Below are 19068 nucleotides of genomic sequence, written 5' to 3' on the forward strand. Positions count from 1 at the left end.
TTTGTAATTTCTCTTCAAATCATGTTTTCTCTAGACCAGTTTTCTCTCAAACTGGCGACCCTCCAGCTGTTGCAAAAGGTCCCATTATGCCTCTGTCTGTGGGAGTCACACTTGTAACTGTCAAGCCTCGTACACACGATCAGTCCATCCGATGAGAACGGTCTGATGGACCGTTTTCATCGGTTAACCGATGAAGCTGACTGATGGTCCGTCGCGCCTACACACCATCGGTTAAAAAAAAGATCGTGTCAGAACGCGGTGACGTAAAACATAACGACGTGCTGAAAAAAACGAAGTTCAATGCTTCCAAGCATGCGTCGCCTTGATTCTGCGCATGCATGGATTTTTAACCGATTAAATTTAAAGCAAGTTTTTTTTAACCGATGGTTAAATAACCTATGGGGCCCACACACGATCGGTTTTGACAGATGAAAACGGTCCATCAGACCGTTGTCCTCTGGTAAACCTATCGTGTGTACGAGGCCTCAGAATTGCAATGCCTCATGGGAATTGTAGTTTTGCAACAGCTGGAGGGCTTGAGACCCCCCTGCTCTAGACACAGCGATGCTGTCACGTAGTACAGTACGGTGCCTCAGGAATGTGTGCTAAGCATGCTTTTCTTTACTTTATATTCTTATAATTGTGTTTCCCGTCTTGAGGGGGAACTCTGTTCTACAATTTGCAGATGACACCACATTAGTTGGGAGCATATAGGTTGGTGATGAAGTTACATATCGTCAGGAAATAGGAAACCTAGTGGGTTGCTGCAGAGATAATAATTTAGAGCTAAATGTTTTTTTTTTTTTACTTCAATGCTTTTTTTTTATTATTTCCATTCAGATACAAAAAGTTACATATCCATATTTTACAATCCATACATTTTATGTACATACAATTTTTTTTATTATATGGACTAAAATATCCATAAAACCCATTACCACCCCCCCCCCCCCTCTTATCTTACTTCCAAAGTGCATACAAATTGTATTCATATTTCTTTCTTGATTTATCCTTTACACGTTTTTCTCACTTCCTTAAAGTGAGTGGCCTATTTTACACAACCAGTGCTCCCATATTGCTTTATATTTTTTAAGAGCTAAATGTGGATAAGACAAAGGAAATAGCGGTAGATTTTAAGAGACGTAGAAGGACCAGCTGTGAGCCAGTTGTCATTGATTGAGGGATGTTAAGAGAGTGCAGGAGTTCTATTTCTTGGGAGCAATGATTAAGGAGGTAAATAAAAAGTGCAAATGTTGCTGCGCCCTATACCCCCAACTGATGAGCCTTTCCCACCAGACAGGATATGTGCCTTGTTCATGAGAGATCCTCCTTAATTATAAAAAAAACAAATATGTTATCCTGTGCTACCTAAAAATAGTTACGTACGTAAACGTACGACTGGGCTAATAATGGGTGGCCACGTCCAACCTAATTGTGTTCCCAAAAAGTGAAGTAAATAAAAAGTGCAAATGTTGATTTGTCTATACCCTCTGTGCTGTATGTATTAAACCATCAACATAAAAACTTTATACCATGACTTGCATAAAATATCATTAGAGTGCTTTTGCATGTATAACTTCCTCCAAACATAATTTAATTTTATTTGTTTTGCACTGAAAATTTTGTTTGGAGGAAGTTATACATGCAAAGGCACTTTAATTATATTTTATGCAAGTCATGGTATAAAGTTTTTATGTTGATGGTTTAATACATACAGCACAGAGGGTATAGACAAATCAACATTTGCACTTTTTATTTACTTCACTTTTTGGGAACACAATTAGGTTGGACGTGGCCACCCATTATTAGCCCAGTCGTACGTTTACGTACGTTACTATTTTTAGGTAGCACAGGATAACATATTTGTTTTTTTTATAATAAGGAGGATCTCTCATGAACAAGGCACATATCCTGTCTGGTGGGAAAGGCTCATCAGGGGTTGTACTTCATGAGGAAGCTGTGGAGGACAGACTTTTCTGAGCAGGTCCTCCTCAGCTTCTCTAAGGTTGCCATTAACAGTGTGCTGACTTACCCTTTCTCTCTGTGGCAAGGGATGCGCACGGTCCATGACAGAAATGTTTTACAGAGGGTGATAAAAACGGCACAGAAGATTAAAGGGTCACTAAAGGAAAAATTTTTTTTAGCTGAAATGACTGTTTACAGGGCATAGAGACATAATAGTTAACTGATTCCTTTTAAAAATGATTAAAAATAGATAAAAAAACAATCATATAATGTGCCTGCAGTGTAGTTTCGTTTTTGCTGTTGTTTGCTGGTTCTCTGATGTACAGAGAGCCACTAGAGGGCAGTCGGCCAATAGAGAGCAGTGATACTTTGTCTAAAACTCCTCAGCACCAATCCAGTTTCGTTTTACACACAGTAATCACACCTCCTTGATTAGTGACCACCGTGAGAAATCTCCCAGTACTGTGGTCATCAGGAAACTGGCAACCAGGAAGTGTCCAGAACAGAGAGGATTTACAGCAACATCAAAGCAAAAACGAACAATGAGGACATGAAACCAGGACTGCAGTAAGGTAAAGGAAGCTATTTAGCTAAAAAAAAAAATTCCTTTAGTGACCCTTTAAGGGGTGTATTTCCAATGTATTGAAGAACTGGGGGAAGGGAGATGCCTTCAAAGAGCTATTAATATACTGAAGGATAGCTCCCATCCTGCGAATGCCTTGTTTACAGGTTTGCCTTCTGGCATGAGATTTAGGAGTATTTCCTCTCATATCATCAGGCTTCAAAACAGCTTCTTTCTGTGGACCATACTGTTTTTGAATGCTAGAGACTTTTTCTTTCAATAATTTTTATTTAAATTTTCACAATAGAGAATACAAAAGTGTTTATAATGAACATGTACCATATAAAATATAAATGTAATGTACTAATTATCCAAACATTTGCAAGGCAGAATATAACCTCTTACAATGTACATTCCTTCAAGTGGAGGTCTCTGCTGATGATATTATTGATATGAATCAACCATTAATATAAATAAGAAACGTGATTTCAATATACTGATAAGCATGAACACCTGTTTTAGCAGCCTCACTCGAACCCTGCCTAGGTGTAGGAGATCGCTGCACATTTCTAAACTGACCAATGTAACTGTTTTAAATCTCTGATGTTTTAAAATACAACATACAGCCTGTAATAATATGTGTACAACATTACAGGAAATGCACTTTTTACCTATATCAAAATGAATATATTAATTCATGCATTATGTATTTTAATTTTCATACAAGTTAATTATGTCATTTATATTTTGTTTATTAATATCTCATTCATAGAAATTATTTGAAATTCTGCTGTGCAACTCTCAAGGCCCCGACGGGGCGGAATTGTCCGCGAAACGCGTTGGCCATATTGCTTTAATTGTTTGGGACCCGCACATCCCGAATTCAAAACCTCAGGACTGTAAATTTCTTTTATTTTGTTTTTATTTATAGAATGTACTGCCTGTTGGCAGAATAATAAAAACGTTTTCTACTTTTCTATAAATCAATGTATTTGAATTTCATTTTTTATACTCTTCAAAGGCACATTTAAAGTCCCACCTTGTTCCAATCCCCCCCCTTTTTTTTAACATATTTTATGATATTGTTGGTGACCCCTGTATTCATAATTACGCTAAATGTAACATTATCAAAATGCATCTCAATCTTCATGTATCTTTAACTAGTAAAATCTCTTGTGAATTAAATTTAACGGTCAGCTTATAACATTCACTCAGCAATGTACAGATACTCAGAAAATCTATCTGGCATTTTGCTAGAGGCTTTTTAGGGTTAAATTAAATGTTCATTATGTATTTATTAGGTGATGTATGTGTTGTTTTTATGAAGATGGTGGTTTTATGTGAGATACGTGAAGACTTTTATTGTGAGGGGGCTGCATCTGCATTTCATTTTATGATTTCTATTGTAAAATTATAATATTTTTTTCTGATTCTAAAGTGGACTGTTAGGAAGCATAGTCCTGTAGGGTTAATTATGTCTAGATATTGTTTCTTCTGTTTTTGTGGGTTGTAAATATACAAACTTCCAAATCATGTAAACAAAGAGGATGGTCAAGAAAACTGCATTGGTGATTAAAACTAAACATTATCAGCAAGCAAAGCAAAAATAAACAGATGTAAACATAAATAGTGAATTTTGGTACTTCCACAGCTTAGGGGCAGAGAAAAGAAACAAATAATACAATCAACTTAACATGTATGTAAGGGCACATTTTAAATGGAGCGGAGAAGTGTTATGCCCTCTGACAAGTTTTTATTGCTGTATATGGGAGGTAAGGTTTTAATGCTCCAAGTAGCTAATGCTTTAAAAAAAAATAGTACAGCTTCTACAAATGAAACAGGATCTGCGACCCCTGCTAAACTTAAATATTACGGCTGTGAGGGTGGGGGCACATACCAAAGAAGATTAGACATCCACGCAACGGATACATCATAGTGACTGTGGGTTATAAACCGTGTGGTGATTTTTGTGTTGTTTATTGAAGCTGCACTTAGGCTTTACAATTTTTTTGCTATCTGTGGGCCAAATTCTCAAAAGAGATACGCAGACTTAACTGCTGTTCAGCCTGCGTATCTCTGTGCCTAACTTTGGAAACGATTCTCAAAAGGCTTTTTCCAAAGTTAGGCAGAAAATCTGACATGTGTAAGACACTTACACGGTCAGATTTTAGGATGCAGTACCGCATCCGCCACTGGGGGCATTTCTCATTGAAATCCAGCTTTGCGTATGCAAATGAGGACTTAAGCAGATTTTCAAAGCATTTCAGCACTTTGATTTCTGCCTAAGTTCCGAATTTGCCGGCGCAAAACTAGGGCTGGTTTTATAATGTGGAAAGTTAGCCAAACCTTGTAAAGGCCCATTCCAGCGACGGCATTTGGTATGCATTCCTGAGGGAGAACTCCACGGCAATTTTGAAATTCAAAACCGGCATGGGTTCGCCCCCAGGAGCATACCAGGCCCTTAGGTCTGTTATGGGTTGTAAGGAGACCCCCCCTCCGCCGCAAAATTGACGTAGGGGGTCCCCCTACAATCCATACCAGACCCGTATCCAAAGCACGCTACCCGGCCAGCCAGGAAGGGAGTGGGGACGAGCGAGCGCCCCCCCTCCTGAGCCGTGCCAGGCCGCGTGCCCTCAACATGGGGGGGTTGGGTGCTCTGGGGGAGGGGGGCGCACTGCGGGCCCCCCCACCCCAGAGCACCCTGTCCCCATGTCGATGAGGACAGGACCTCTTCCCGACAACCCTTGCCATTGGTTGTCGGGGTCTGCGGGCGGAGGCTTATCGGAATCTGGGAGTCCCCTTTAATAAGGGGGCCCCCAGATACCGGCCCCCCACCCTAAGTGAATGGATATGGGGTACATCGTACCCCTATCCATTCACCTGGAGGCAAAAAGTAAAATTTAGTAAACACACAACACAAGGCTTTTTAAAATATTTTATTATTCTGCTCCGGAGGCCCCCCCTGTCTTCGTTATTAGCTCAATTAGCAGGGGGGGCTTCTTCTTCCGCTCTCCGGGGGTCTTCCGCTCTCCGGGGGTCTTCCGCTCTCCGGGGGTCTTCTCCGCTCTCCGGGGGGGGCTTCTCCGGACTCCGGGGGGCTTCTTCCATCTTCTCCCCTCTTCCGCTGTTGACTCGGCGAACCCCGGTTCTTCTGCAGCTCTCCGGTGCCTTCTTCTTCAGCGCTGGCTGCCTGCTATGTTTGTGTGTTAGCTCGATTTCAAACAGGCAGCCAGCGCGGTCTTCTGTGGCGTCAGGGTCTTCTGGTCTTCTGTTCTTCCGATGTTGCCTCGTCGCCTGTTGTCGCTGTAATGATGGAAGCGCGCCTTGCATCCCATTTATATAGGCATCGCCGTCCCATCATGCTCCGGTAGGTACCCACGTGGTGGGTGCCTACCCACGTTCACCCACCACGTGGGTACCTACCGGAGCATGATGGGACGGTGATGCCTATATAAATGTGATGCAAGGCGCGCTTCCATCATTACAGCGACAACAGGCGACGAGACAACATCGGAAGAGGGGAGAAGAACAGAAGAGAAGATGACGTCACAGAAGACCGCGCTGGCTGCCTGTTACTAATTGAGCTAACACACAAACATAGCAGGCAGCCAGCGCTGAAGAAGAAGGCACCGGAGAGCTGCAGAAGAACCGGGGTTCGCCGAGTCAAGAGCGGAAGAGGGGAGAAGATGGAAGAAGCCCCCCGGAGTCCGGAGAAGCCCCCCCCGGAGAGCGGAGAAGACCCCCGGAGAGCGGAGAAGACCCCCGGAGAGTGGAAGAAGAAGCCCCCCCTGCTAATTGAGCTAATAACGAAGACAGGGGGGGCCTCCGGAGCAGAATAATAAAATATTTTAAAAAGCCTTGTGTTGTGTGTTTACTAAATTTTACTTTTTGCCTCCAGGTGAATGGATAGGGGTACGATGTACCCCATATCCATTCACTTAGGGTGGGGGGCCGGTATCTGGGGGCCCCCTTATTAAAGGGGACTCCCAGATTCCGATAAGCCTCCGCCCGCAGACCCCGACAACCAATGGCAAGGGTTGTCGGGAAGAGGTCCTGTCCTCATCGACATGGGGACAGGGTGCTCTGGGGTGGGGGGGCCCGCAGTGCGCCCCCCTGCCCCAGAGCACCCAACCCCCCCATGTTGAGGGCACGCGGCCTGGCACGGCTCAGGAGGGGGGGGGGCGCTCGCTCGTCCCCACTCCCTTCCTGGCTGGCCGGGTAGCGTGCTTTGGATACGGGTCTGGTATGGATTGTAGGGGGACCCCCTACGTCAATTTTTCGGCGGAGGGGGGGTCTCCTTACAACCCATACCAGACCTAAGGGCCTGGTATGCCCCTGGGGGGGGAACCCATGCCGTTTTTTTCTTTGAAAATTGGCATGGAGTTCACCCTCTCAGGAATGCATGCTGAGCGACGCTGACATTTTTTTTTTCACCCGTCGCAACTTTAGTGTCCCGTCGAAATTCTCAAAGCCGACCGGCGTTAATTACGTTCGCGCGCTGCACGTCGGGAAAATGACGTCACACGCATGCGCAGTACGGCCGGCGCGGGAGCGCGCCTCATTTAAATTTTAAACGCCCCCAGGAGAGGAGGACCGCCTTACGACGGCGGCACTTAAGTTACACTGCGTGTAATTTCTACCTAAGTGCTTTGACGATCAGGTACTTAGGTAGAAATTTTAAGTCAGTGTAACTTAACTGCTGAAATTTAAGTTACGCACAGTTTTTGAGAATTTGGCCCTGTGTTCCTGCTGGCCAGATCCGCTTTCTTTGACTCTCCTGGTGACAGTTGTCTTGTCTGGTTGTGTATGAGAACAATAGGTGATGGCAATTCCTCTTGTGGGAATAAATGTTCTGGTGACAAACTAAGGTTGGAATTCCCCCTTAAATTGGGACAATTTCTTCTCATTTACTGTTGAATCTCCAAGGAAGTGAAGGGAAGTATCCTCAGCAGGATATAGATATTGAAAAATAACCCGATAGGGGTTTTCATCCTTCTCAATGCTATGCAAAAATGTAATAAAAGTTTGTGCTATAAGCTTTAAGTAAAAAAGTTAGAATCCATGTCACGTCAATATAGCAGAGCTATGAATGAAGACGGATGATTACAATTAGACCATCGTAAAAATGCTTCCTATTATTTAATTACTTTGAATACTTTCAAGAGCTTCCTGAAATGTTATTTTTTCCCAGTCTTCAGGTAAAGTTGCTGCTGAGGCATTGTATTCTTTTGCAAACTCTTCATTAAACTCTTTGAAGACATATTTCCAGTATATAGAAGCCTTCATTCCTGAATCAGCTTGGATCTTCCATTCTGGGTAGATTTTTTTGTATTCTTTAAATGGATGTGGGTTCCATTTTGTGGCAGCATTTTCAAAAGCTGTAATGCTAATTACATCTGTTGTGCACAGTTCATGGCAAAGAATATTTGAGGATTTATATTTATATTGTCCCAATCCTTGAGGTCGGTGAATAGATGCAAAGTGCTCTTTATGTTCAGCACCACCTAATTCACAAGGAACCCTACAAAATGGACACTGCTTCCCGCATCCAAAGACTTTGTTAAACAGCTCATCTTGAGGTTTTATGGAAGTCCTGGTTAGCACAACTTCCATATTCAAGCTGCTTAGTTCCGTTAGTATTTGTGTTTCAATGTCAGATAGACATTGATTAACATACTTACAGAAATCCTGAACATTGGCAGTGTCTGGAAATATGACCAGAGTGATGTCATTCTGCGAGATCACTAATTCATTCTTTAAATTCTGACAAAATTCATCTAAACTTTCAGATAATGTTGTATGCCTTAAAACTGATTTGATCTCAAGAGTTTCTTTAACTTTCCTTGTAATAGCTGATAGCCTGGTTGATATGACCTTTTTCAGCCTTGCACTTTCCATGTACCGAACTGTGATATAATTAGTGATCCAGTCTATTACAAAGATCTCATATTGAAGACAATATTTCACATATTCGCTAAATATTTTTTTTTTTAACAGGTCACTCAGCAGGGCATTTTGGAAGAAAATTCTACTGCCATATTTCATAGAGTCTTCACTGGATAATATGTCATCAACAATATCTTTGCCAAGGTTTGAAAATACATAATCAATCAGTGCTGGCTTCAGGTACTTGTCACAGAATCTTTTAGCCCGGTCTCTGCAATCATCTGTCTTCATATAGACTTCTTTAAAAATTTGAAGGTACTCAGGCTTTAATTTTTCCAGGCAGAGCTTTGGGTCATTCTCTTGTATGAAATCATCGTGCCTCTTTTGAAACTTTGGTGCCGCTTTCCCTAGACTGAGAAGTTTAAGATCTAGCTCAAGCAATGGTTTGAACTCTGACTTCAGTACAATATTTTGTTTGAGGCCCTCATTTACAATGTCTAGTAATTGTTGGCAAAGTGTTTCATTGTAATCCTCTTTTGTGGCAATCTTATTTGTGACAAAACTATTACATCGAGCCAAGATAGTGAGGGCTACAGAAGTTGCCTCATTCCAAAGCTGTTCTTTAGATATATTCTTGACAGCCTGCAGTTCTGGTCCTTCAAAATATTCAGGAATTATCATAAAATCCTGTGCCTGGTAATCTTCTAAATTGTGAAGTTCAATCAATTTCTCATTGATGTAGCCTGCTTTATTCCTCATGTCTCTCCTTAGATGTTCTAGCATCATTTTATCAATGTCTTGTCTCTTTAAACCACTTAGATTAAATTCCTGCAAAGTTTTATTCCACATTATCATGAACTCAGACTCTAGCTCTTCAACACTCAGTTTTCTTTCTGAGTGCCTGTGTTTTTCGAGGAGAGCACTGACTTGCTTTTCAATTCTTTTCTGATAGTTTGCTTGGATGTTTTTAATTTTATTTTTTTCAGTTTGAATATGAATGATTTCCGTGCACTTGTTATTCAAGCTACGTGCAAGTTCATCACGTAGCAGTGACACACTATTTGTGAAATCATCTCTGTATTGCAGAACTAACGTCACATACTTATCATCTTTCTCAAAGTATTCTTTCAAAAACGTTTCTATGCTCTCCACTTGCTTCTGTAACATTTCATTAATTTCTTTGTAAAAATACACCTGCATCCCAGGCTTTTGGTCATCAGAGATCTGATTTTTGATGGTGTTCTCAGTTTTTATCATCCAGCTGTGTGCCTCTTTCTTGAACTTCCACTCCTGCTCTGAGTATGCCATGCACAGTTGGTTGTATGCATTTGCTACTAAAACACTTCTAAAACCAAATATGAATTTTTCGTGTTTCACAGCATTCCATAAACTTTTTATCCACTCGGTAAAATCAGTTATGGTACAAGAATCAGAATGTGCTTTGTGTTTTATACATTCCAATAAATGCATTTTTAGTTCATTTACTTTTTCACTATACCCAGTGCTGATAGATGCCATGGGGGGAACACCATGCCACAAGCCAGGGATGTACCAGTTATGGTTTTCAATGTCATATTTAATGATATCACAGAACTGTGTGACATCTGTATTATTCTCCATCTTTGCTGCAACTTTTGTCACATCATCCAACTGCTCTAGCAGTAATTGCTTCTCTCTCATTATCTTTTCATGAGCAGATACATCACTAACATTTTGATGTACAAACTGGCAGCTGGGTTTCTTCCCGATTTCTTTCAGCCGAAGAAACGCATGGACCACAATCTGTAAAATTTCTTTCATCTCTGTTGCATTTTCCATGGATATATTGACAATGGTGATATCACTTAACCCGATCACCAGTGTGGCCAGTTGATTGTCACGTTCTGAACTACCATCAATGGAAGAAAACTCAGGAGCTCTTAATCCTTCAGTGTCAATCACCAAAATACACTGACAGCCCAAATCCTCCCAGAGGCTCTCCTTTACATTTAGAAGTGTCATGAAGGCTCCTCGTGTGCATCTTCCACTGGATACTGGCAGCTGCAATCCAAACATGGTGTTGAGAAGGGTGGATTTCCCTGTACTCTGCACTCCTAGTGCTGATATAACTCTGATTTTGCATCCACCTCCCATTTTTTTGTTGAGTTCCTTTAGGACATCAGTTATCCATTGCAGGGGTATATTGTGGACATCTCCATCAATCAGCTCTAATGGGAATCCATTCAACAAGAGATCAGCAGCTATTTCTGGAACGTTATGACATTTTTTTTGACTGCCATCAATTTTTTTGTTTTCTACCAGAAAATATTCTGATTCATAAAACTGACCCAACTCACGAAGAAAATGTTCTATTCCCAAATTTCTTTCAGATATGTTTTGACTAAGACCTTTTTCTTTAATTTGTTGGGTTTGTAAGACACTCTTCCGAGATATTGAATCCAAATAGACCTTTGTCCACTTAAAAAAAAATCGTAACTCTGTTTTTGATAACTTAGTCAAGGCTTCCAGAAATTTGTTAATGCCATCGGGAAGTTCGTGCCGATTATGCTTTGTGCGCAAATCTAATATTTTCATAAATATTTGTGATTTGTATTCCTCTCCAGACATACTGCCTTGCTTTTTCATTTGACATAATTCTTTCTCAAGTTTGGTCAGTTCTTTCCAAACATCTCCTTGTAATTTCATTGTTTCTTTCTTATACTTGACCACATCATCTACACACTTAGTGATTTCCTGGGCACGTGTTTTAGGGTCACTGATCTCCTTGCAGTCCTCATCTATGTCTATTCCAATCTCATATGCAACAGGTTCTAGATCCTCAAAAATAATAAGACTTTCCCTGATCACTACTTTTTCTTTTATTATCAATTGTAATTTTCTTGCAATCTGTCTTTCTTGAGACATTCTTGGGTTTAGTAGCAGAATTCTTTTTTTTAGTTCTGGAAAAATGTTTGACAGAAGGTCAAAGTTCTTTTTTGCTGTATCTTTGTTGTCTTTACTCATAGTGAAAAGATAGTTTTTGTTTACCTTGCATGCCAGGTTTTCCAGAAATGCCTTGAATGTTCCTTGTGTAATTGCAGAAGAAGGAATATTGATAATAAAAAAATAATTTTCACTTAAAATATTGATGTCAGTGAAACACTGATTCTCACCCTCTCTGTTCTCAATAAATATGAACACAATTTGTGAGATCTTTGTGAGAAAACAAAATTGTTTTTTACTGCTCTGTAGTTCTCCTCGCAGGTTGGCTATGGTAATAGGTTCATGAAAAAGATCTGAATCTCTTCCAGCTGGAAAGTACCAGGCTACTTCCACCAATCCATCAGATATTTTTCTTTTGACATTTCCACCATTTGTATCCTGATGCAAAAAAAAATCATGGAGTTGATCTTCAAGACTAAGAATTTGATTTAGAATTTTGGATTTTGATGAGCCATATTCCCCTAACCTCACAAATGAAAACACTGGCATGCGAAGTTGTACTATACTTTCTTCAATGTATGCTTTCTTTAGATTTTTTGGTGTCCATCGCTTTACAATATCTCTCAAACCAAACAGCATGAAGGTACCACCATCAGGGGTATCACCATCAGGGAGGATCAGAGGGACAGCAAATTGACACATAGACATTTTTGTTATAATCTCCTGTTGAAGAAACGTGTCAGAGCAGTGCAGGAGAGCACACACAACGTCAAGAGGGTTGATAGAATCTGATGAAACATCATTACTCTCAAATAATTCATCTACGTTAGACTCTTGGCAATCATCAGCTATTTCTAAGTCTTTTGAATTGATGAGCCGTGCAGTTCCATTTAAAGAAAAAAGTTTTTGAAAGAAGCACCAGAAAACATTCCTTGAAGGTTCGGTATTCACTAGGGTCTCTGGTCCGATATCCAAGAATTCTCTTAGTGTTAATTTTGATGTAGAAAGTCTTCCCAGGTCCAGACTCTCAAGAAACAGCTCAAGTGCGCTTTTCTTGTCTGAAAAAAAAAAGTTAGACTATTTGAACATTTTAATGCCTAGGGAAGTGCTAATTAACTTTAAGCTGAACTCTAAGATATTATAATAGGACTACAATAAGTGCAGCCCTGTATTTATTAATACATCATTAACCACTTAACGCCCGCCGCACGACTATTTACGTCCGCAAAATGGCACGGACAGGCAGATGGGCGTATATATACGTCCTTGCCTTTCCGCGGGTCGGGGGTCCGATCGGGACCCCCCCGCTGCGTGCAGCGGGCAGCTTACCTCGGGGAGCGATCCGGGACGACGGCGCGGCTATTCGTTTATAGCCGCTCCGTCGCGATCGCTCCCCGGAGCTGAAGAACGGGGAGAGCCGTATGTAAACACGGCTTCCCACGTGCTTCACTGTGGCAGCGCATCGATCGAGTGATCCCTTTTATAGGGGAGACACAATCAATGACATCAGACCTACAGCCACACCCCCCTACTCTTGTAAACACACACTAGGTGAAGCCTAACACGTTCAGCGCCCCCTGTGGTTAACTCCCAAACTGCAACTGTAATTTTCACAATAAAGAATGCAATTTAAATGCATTTTTTGCTGTGAAAATGTCAATGGTCCCAAAAATTTGTCAAAATTGTCCTGAAGTGTCCGCCATAATGTCGCAGTCACGAAAAAAATCGCTGATCGCCCTGCCATTAGTAGTAGAAAAATAATAATTAATAAAAATGCAATAAAAATATCCCCTATTTTGTAAACGCTATAAATTTTGCGCAAACCAATCGATAAACGCTTATTGTGATTTTTTTTACCAAAAATAGGTAGAAGAATACGTATCGGCCTAAACTGAGGGAAAAAAAAATTGTTATATATGTTTTTGGGGGATATTTATTACAGCAAAAAGTAAAAAATATTGCATTTTTTTCAAAATTGTCGCTCTATTTTTGTTTATAGCGCAAAAAATAAAAACCGCGGAGGTGATCAAATACCACTAAAAGAAAGCTTTTGTTTGGGAGCCACGTCGCACGACCGCGCAATTGTCTGTTAAAACGACGCAGTGCCGAATCGCAAAACCTGGCCTGGGCATTTAGCTGCCTAAAGGTCCGGGTCTTAAAGCGGGAGTTCACCCATTTAAAAAAAAAAAAAAAATCTCCCCTTAGCTTCCTGCTCGTTCGGTCTAGGGGAATCGGCTATTTATATTAAAATATAAGCAGTACTTACCCGTTTTCGAGCTGCATCTTCTTCCGTCGCTTCCGGGTATGGGTCTTCGGGAGCGGGCGTTCCTTCTTGAGTGACAGCCTTCCGAGAGGCTTCCGACGGTCGCATCCGTCGCGTCACTCGTAGCCGAAAGAAGCCGAACGTCGGTGCGGCTCTATACTGCGCCTGCGCACCGACGTTCGGCTTCTTTCGGAAAATCGTGACGCGATGGATGCGACCGTCGGAAGCCTCTCGGAAACCTGTCAATCAAGAAGGAACGCCCATTCCCGAAGTCCATACCCGGAAGCGACGGAGAGGATGCGTCTCGTAAACGGGTAAGTACTGCACATATTTTAAAATAAATAGCCGATTCCCCTAGTAATAACGAGCAGGAATCTAAGTGGGAAAAGTGCCCTCTAAGGGTGAACCCCCGCTTTAAGTGGTTAAAGTGGAGTTCCACTCATAAATATAACATTACATCAGCAGTTTTAAAAAAAAATGTCATTAGTCCTTTAAGAATTTTTTATTTTTTAGATGCCTTCAAAGTGTTGTTGCTAGGCAGAATAGTTAATCTTCCCTCTTCCTGCACCTAGGTGCTTAAGCTTCCTAACCTACACCGCACAGACTCCTGGGAATGTAGTGGGTGTAACTTTCCAAGAGTCTGTGCACTCCCCAGTCTCGAAGAATCATGTGACTTGGACAGTACAGGTGCTGAAACCTGATCTGAAACCTATTGCACTGCTTGTGCAGCACTGAGCATGTGCGAGATCTGCAAGGCTGAAATCCAGGAAGTCATACAGTCTGGCTTCATGATGCCCACACTTAAGATGGCCCCAGTCAATTTCTATTTTATAAAGTGTCTAAATGCTGTAACAACCTAACAAAACAGACCTTAGTTTACAGACTAACTTTACTAGAATACATTAAGCTTGTGTATTACAGGGGTATTTATATTTAAAACGTGAAATTGTGGCCGGAACTCCGCTTTAAATGCATTTTTTCTTTAGAAGAAGCATAGTACCTAGATTTGACTTGGTACCTACTCCTTGAAGTCTCTGTACAGCAGAGCTCAGATTGGGGGAGGAAGAAGTAACACAAGGAGCCAATTACATTTATTTTGTTAATAATGTTATAAAAAAAGTTATTAATACCAAGCTTTATTGCTGTAAAACTATTATTAATAAAATAAAATAAAAGAGAAAAAAAATCATTGTTAATCCTTACAAAAATTACACATAGGATTAGGGAAATTAAGGCCTAATGTCTGGCCAATATCTCAATGATAAAAAACAGGGCACAATTAGTTCTTCAGAAAAAAATGTTATATAAAATCTAAAAAAAATGTATTTAAAAAAACTCTTGTTAAAAGTACAGCTGGCCATACACTATAGTGGAAAAAAATTACTGCGCTTGTTAAAAAATAATAACTATATATAAAGCCGCAACAATAAATGTTATACAACATTAAACATAAAGGACAAAGAAAAGAAGTTGCGCTAATGAACGTGATATAAAGATGCACTGAAACCAGCGCAAATGGTGCAAAGAAAATAATGAACAGTGATCAAAACGTGATCAATAAAAAATGTATATGTATGATGGGCAATCAATGATTGGCCCCAATCCACCATAGAGTCCCAATGTTGAAGACAGAAAATAATCAATTTCGGTAGTCTCCCAGGTGCACATTGATCCACAGCATCCAAGAAAGGGTGATAGTAGAAAAACCTCCACCACAATCACACACTGCCTCTTACCGAAGAGCCCTGATCTCTTAATTACAGGAGATCATAGATGGCATGTAGTAATGATATCCTCAGAGAAGGACAATCACAAAAATGGGTTGTCTTAAGCAGTATACCAATGCGGGATGTACCATAAAGAGAAAGGAGAACTCGTATAGCATAAAATCCTCAGAGTTTAATGATTAATAAACAGATGTGCACTTACATCAAAACAGCAAATGCAGACATAAAATCAACACGAATCGAGTCGGCCGGCTCCTCCAACATGTAGCCAGTATCTTTTGGGTTTGATCACTTGACGCGGTGACGTCAGAATGTCGCCTCCCAACGTTTCGTTCTGACGTCACTGCGTCAAGTGATCAGACCCGGAAGATACGGGCTGCATGTTCGAGGAGCCGGCCGGCCCGATTTGTTTTGATTTTATGTCTGCATTTGCTGTTTTGATGTAAGTGCACATCTTTTTATTATTCATTAAACTCTGAGGATTTTATGCTATGCGAGTTCTCCTTTCTCTTTATGGTACATACCGCATTGGTATACTGCTTAAGGCAACCTATTTTTGTGATTGCCCTTCTCTGAAGACACCTCTGAGGATATCATTACTACATGCCATCTATGATCTCCTGTAATTAAAAGATCACGGCTCTTCGGTAAGAGGCAGTGTGTGATTGTGGTGGAGGTTTTTCTACTATCACCCTTTCTTGGATGCTGTGGATCAATGTGAACCTGGGAGACTACCGAAATTGATTATTTTCTGTCTTCAACATTGGGACTCTATGGTGGATAGGGGCTGTAACGAGACCCTTGCTCGCTTCCGATCTCCTGACACTCCTCTGCTACTAGTGAGTCAGCTTGCAGATTGCAACGTCTGATGGTTCAGTCATCCAAGGCTCCGGGATCCGAACTACAGCTATGTGCCGTTCGGAATCCATTAGAACAGACACCAGGCAGGCTGTATGTAAGTTCAAACAAGAAGGCCAAAAACAGGAAGTACACAACACACTTTTAAACAGAATTTGGAACATCCCGCCCCCAACAATCACTTTCCTATTGGTCAATTGTAAAGTACATGTAGTCCTCCTTCAGGTCCTCCTTAGCCATGCAAATGAGGACTTGAAAATGAGTCAGCAGGGATTGGTCCGATAGCTTGAATGGAGGGACTGTTATGTGTAATGAGACAGAAGCCCCAGGGGGCAATCAATGTACACAATAGCCAGACACAGAACAATGGAACCGTCTGGAGCTTTAAGACAGGGAAGAAGACCCCCCACTGTGTAACAGCTTTCAAGGAGGAACACTTCTGCATTCCAAGGTCCATGACAGGGGCCAATCATTAATTGCCCATCATACATATTAATTTTTTATTGATCACGTTTTGATCACTGTTCGTTATTTTCTTTGCACCATTTGCGCTGGTTTCAGTGCATCTTTATATCATGTTCATTAGCGCAACTTCGTTTCTTTGGCCATACACTATAAATTCATATTTAAATATCCTTAATTCAGTAAATTGGTCCACAGATTATATTGTAAGTACTCTAGATGATACTTCGCTGTACTGTTAGAATTTATATGAAGAAAATGCATATTTTATCATATTTCTCTCATTTACACTATGGAAGATTGAAATAATAGGGTTCACATGAAATCCTCATCTAGTTAATGATGAAATGTCTTGGAAAAACAGTTTGTCAAGAAAAGCAGACACTTTGACATCCAATATTCCAGAACAATGGGGAAATTTGTTTAATAAATAAATCTGGAAAGTAGGGAAACCTCATGTAAGCTGAAAGGGTTTCAACCAAATTACTGCAGAACTCACAAACATGGTATTGTTAAGATACTTTGTATACTTCTGGTTCTGGCGCCACATGTACAGTAGCAGATGCACGAGACAGCAGCACCAGCAAGGACAGCTTATACAGCCACCTCCTTGCACAGGGAATCAGTCCTTCTCCAGCTACCCACACATCCCCGGAGTGAGTGTGGATGGAGCGATATCTCATCCAGAGCAGCTCTGGTCCAGCATTTGCCATTCTTTCTGACCCTCTACTATCAGGCTCACAGATGCCCAAGATGGCAGGCGACATGGACACAGGCACAGCAGGGCTCCCAGGCCAGCCTGTCACCCCAGCTCCTGCGCTCCCTGATGACCAATATGGTAAGATAGCACAAGCAGTTGCTGCCCTGCTATCCCCCACTATAACTGCTGCAGAAGATGGTGTAGTCTCTGAAGGTATAGATCAGCTACGCAAAGAGCTGAGGGACAATGCAGGCAGGATCACAGAGGCAGAGCAGCATATAATTAAACTGGAGGATGAAATCCAGAGCTCACAGGCAGCTGCACACCAGGCTTCTCAAACTCAACAGTACATCTTAGAAAAACTAGATGACTTAGAGAATCGTTCCCGCAGGAACAACCTAAGAATTATTAGCCTGCCTGAAACCTATAACTCCATCTCTCTTATAGACTTGTGCGCCACCTGCATCCCTGAAGCCCTGGGGTTCACATCACAATGCATAGTGGAAAGTAATCATCATATGGGGGCCCCTCACACGTCGGGACCCTTCGGGGTAAGACCGCGCTATATTAAGATACCTCTCAACTCAACTCAACACGATACTCCCCATGGCCTATCCTTGTCCAGAAACCATTCAGATAGGGTAGCCATACTAAAATCCTTCCAGAATGCCCATAAGTTCCAACTGGATGGCCACAAGCTAATGTTTTTTGCCGATTACTCGCAAGATGTGTCCCGCAAGCGGAAGACTTTCCAGCCTATTTGCTAAGCCCTTCACCTTAAGGGTGTGAAATTCCCTCTGGCCCACTCTGCTATCCTCCATCTCACTGACCAGTCAGGAGAGTCAACATCTTTTTCTCACCCTGAGGAAGCAGCTTCATATCTCCAAACCTACCTACATATATCTCAGGAGGTATCCCCAATGGAAGCCAACTGCCACCTTGCTGGCTCCAGGGATCAGCACAGCCCACGTAAAGACCCAGCAAGGAAGTTCTTCTACTCTGACAACCCGGGCCGCCTAAACCCTGTTAACATGGACAATGCTAGATTTCTGATCTCCCTACAATGACCTATCTTGGGTTCTATGAGTCATTTACTTTTTTTCTGCCATGTTTCTCGCAGGGACGTGTGGTGAGGTCAGTGGCTGTTGAGGCACTGGCTAGTATCAGAGCCAGATACACACAGGTTACATATGCCATGATCTTTTTAGTGAGAGAAATAATTCTACCACTAGACCTCCTCTGTAACTCTAAACATGTAACCTGTAAAAAAATATATAGTGTCACCTATGGATATTTATAAGTACTGAAGTTTGGTGCCATTCCACAAGTGTGCGCAAATATCGGGTGACATAAAAAATTTGCGATGACCACCATTTTATTCTCTAGGGTGTCTGCTAATACAATATATATAATGTTTGGGGGTTTTGAATAATTGTCTAGCAAAAAAATTATGATTTTTACATGTAAGTGTCAGAATTGGCCTGGGTGGCAGGGGGTTAATTACTATAAGTAAGTAATATACAAATAATTATTATATATTATTTCTTTCCACTTTCCACTATGCACAATAATGACACAACCAAAAATAGGTATAAATATAAAAATACAGTGCCTTGCAAAAGTATTCACCCCCTTGGCTTTTCACCTATTTTGTTACATTACAGCCTTTAGTTCAATGTTTTATTAATCTGAATTATATGTGATGGATCAGAACACAATAGTC

The 19068-nt window shown here is 41.3% G+C and overlaps 1 protein-coding gene across 1 annotated transcript; it reads right to left on the minus strand.

Annotated features, from left to right (window-relative positions):
• Positions 1 to 7210: 7210 nt before the first annotated feature.
• Positions 7211 to 17412, minus strand: LOC120944331 (up-regulator of cell proliferation-like). The gene is made up of 2 exons (XM_040358383.1): positions 17214 to 17412; positions 7211 to 12393 (listed from the first exon to the last, which is right to left on the minus strand). Exons 1-2 carry the CDS (start codon positions 17410 to 17412, stop codon positions 7667 to 7669), a joined length of 4926 nt encoding a protein of 1641 aa, XP_040214317.1. The 3' UTR covers positions 7211 to 7666.
• Positions 17413 to 19068: the final 1656 nt, after the last annotated feature.

This window comes from Rana temporaria, chromosome 6 (genome assembly GCF_905171775.1).
Source record: "Rana temporaria chromosome 6, aRanTem1.1, whole genome shotgun sequence".
In the NCBI taxonomy this organism is placed as follows: Eukaryota; Metazoa; Chordata; class Amphibia; order Anura; family Ranidae; genus Rana; species Rana temporaria.

Excerpts from the sequence above, each read along its gene's own strand:
- LOC120944331 (XM_040358383.1), bottom strand. The coding sequence starts at position 17,412 with ATGTCGCCTGCCATCTTGGGCATCTGTGAGCCTGATAGTAGAGGGTCA. Across the intron at positions 12,394-17,213 it reads CTTGCTGGTGCTGCTGTCTC|ACAAGAAAAGCGCACTTGAG; the intron begins GTGCATCTGCTA and ends TTTTTTTTTCAG.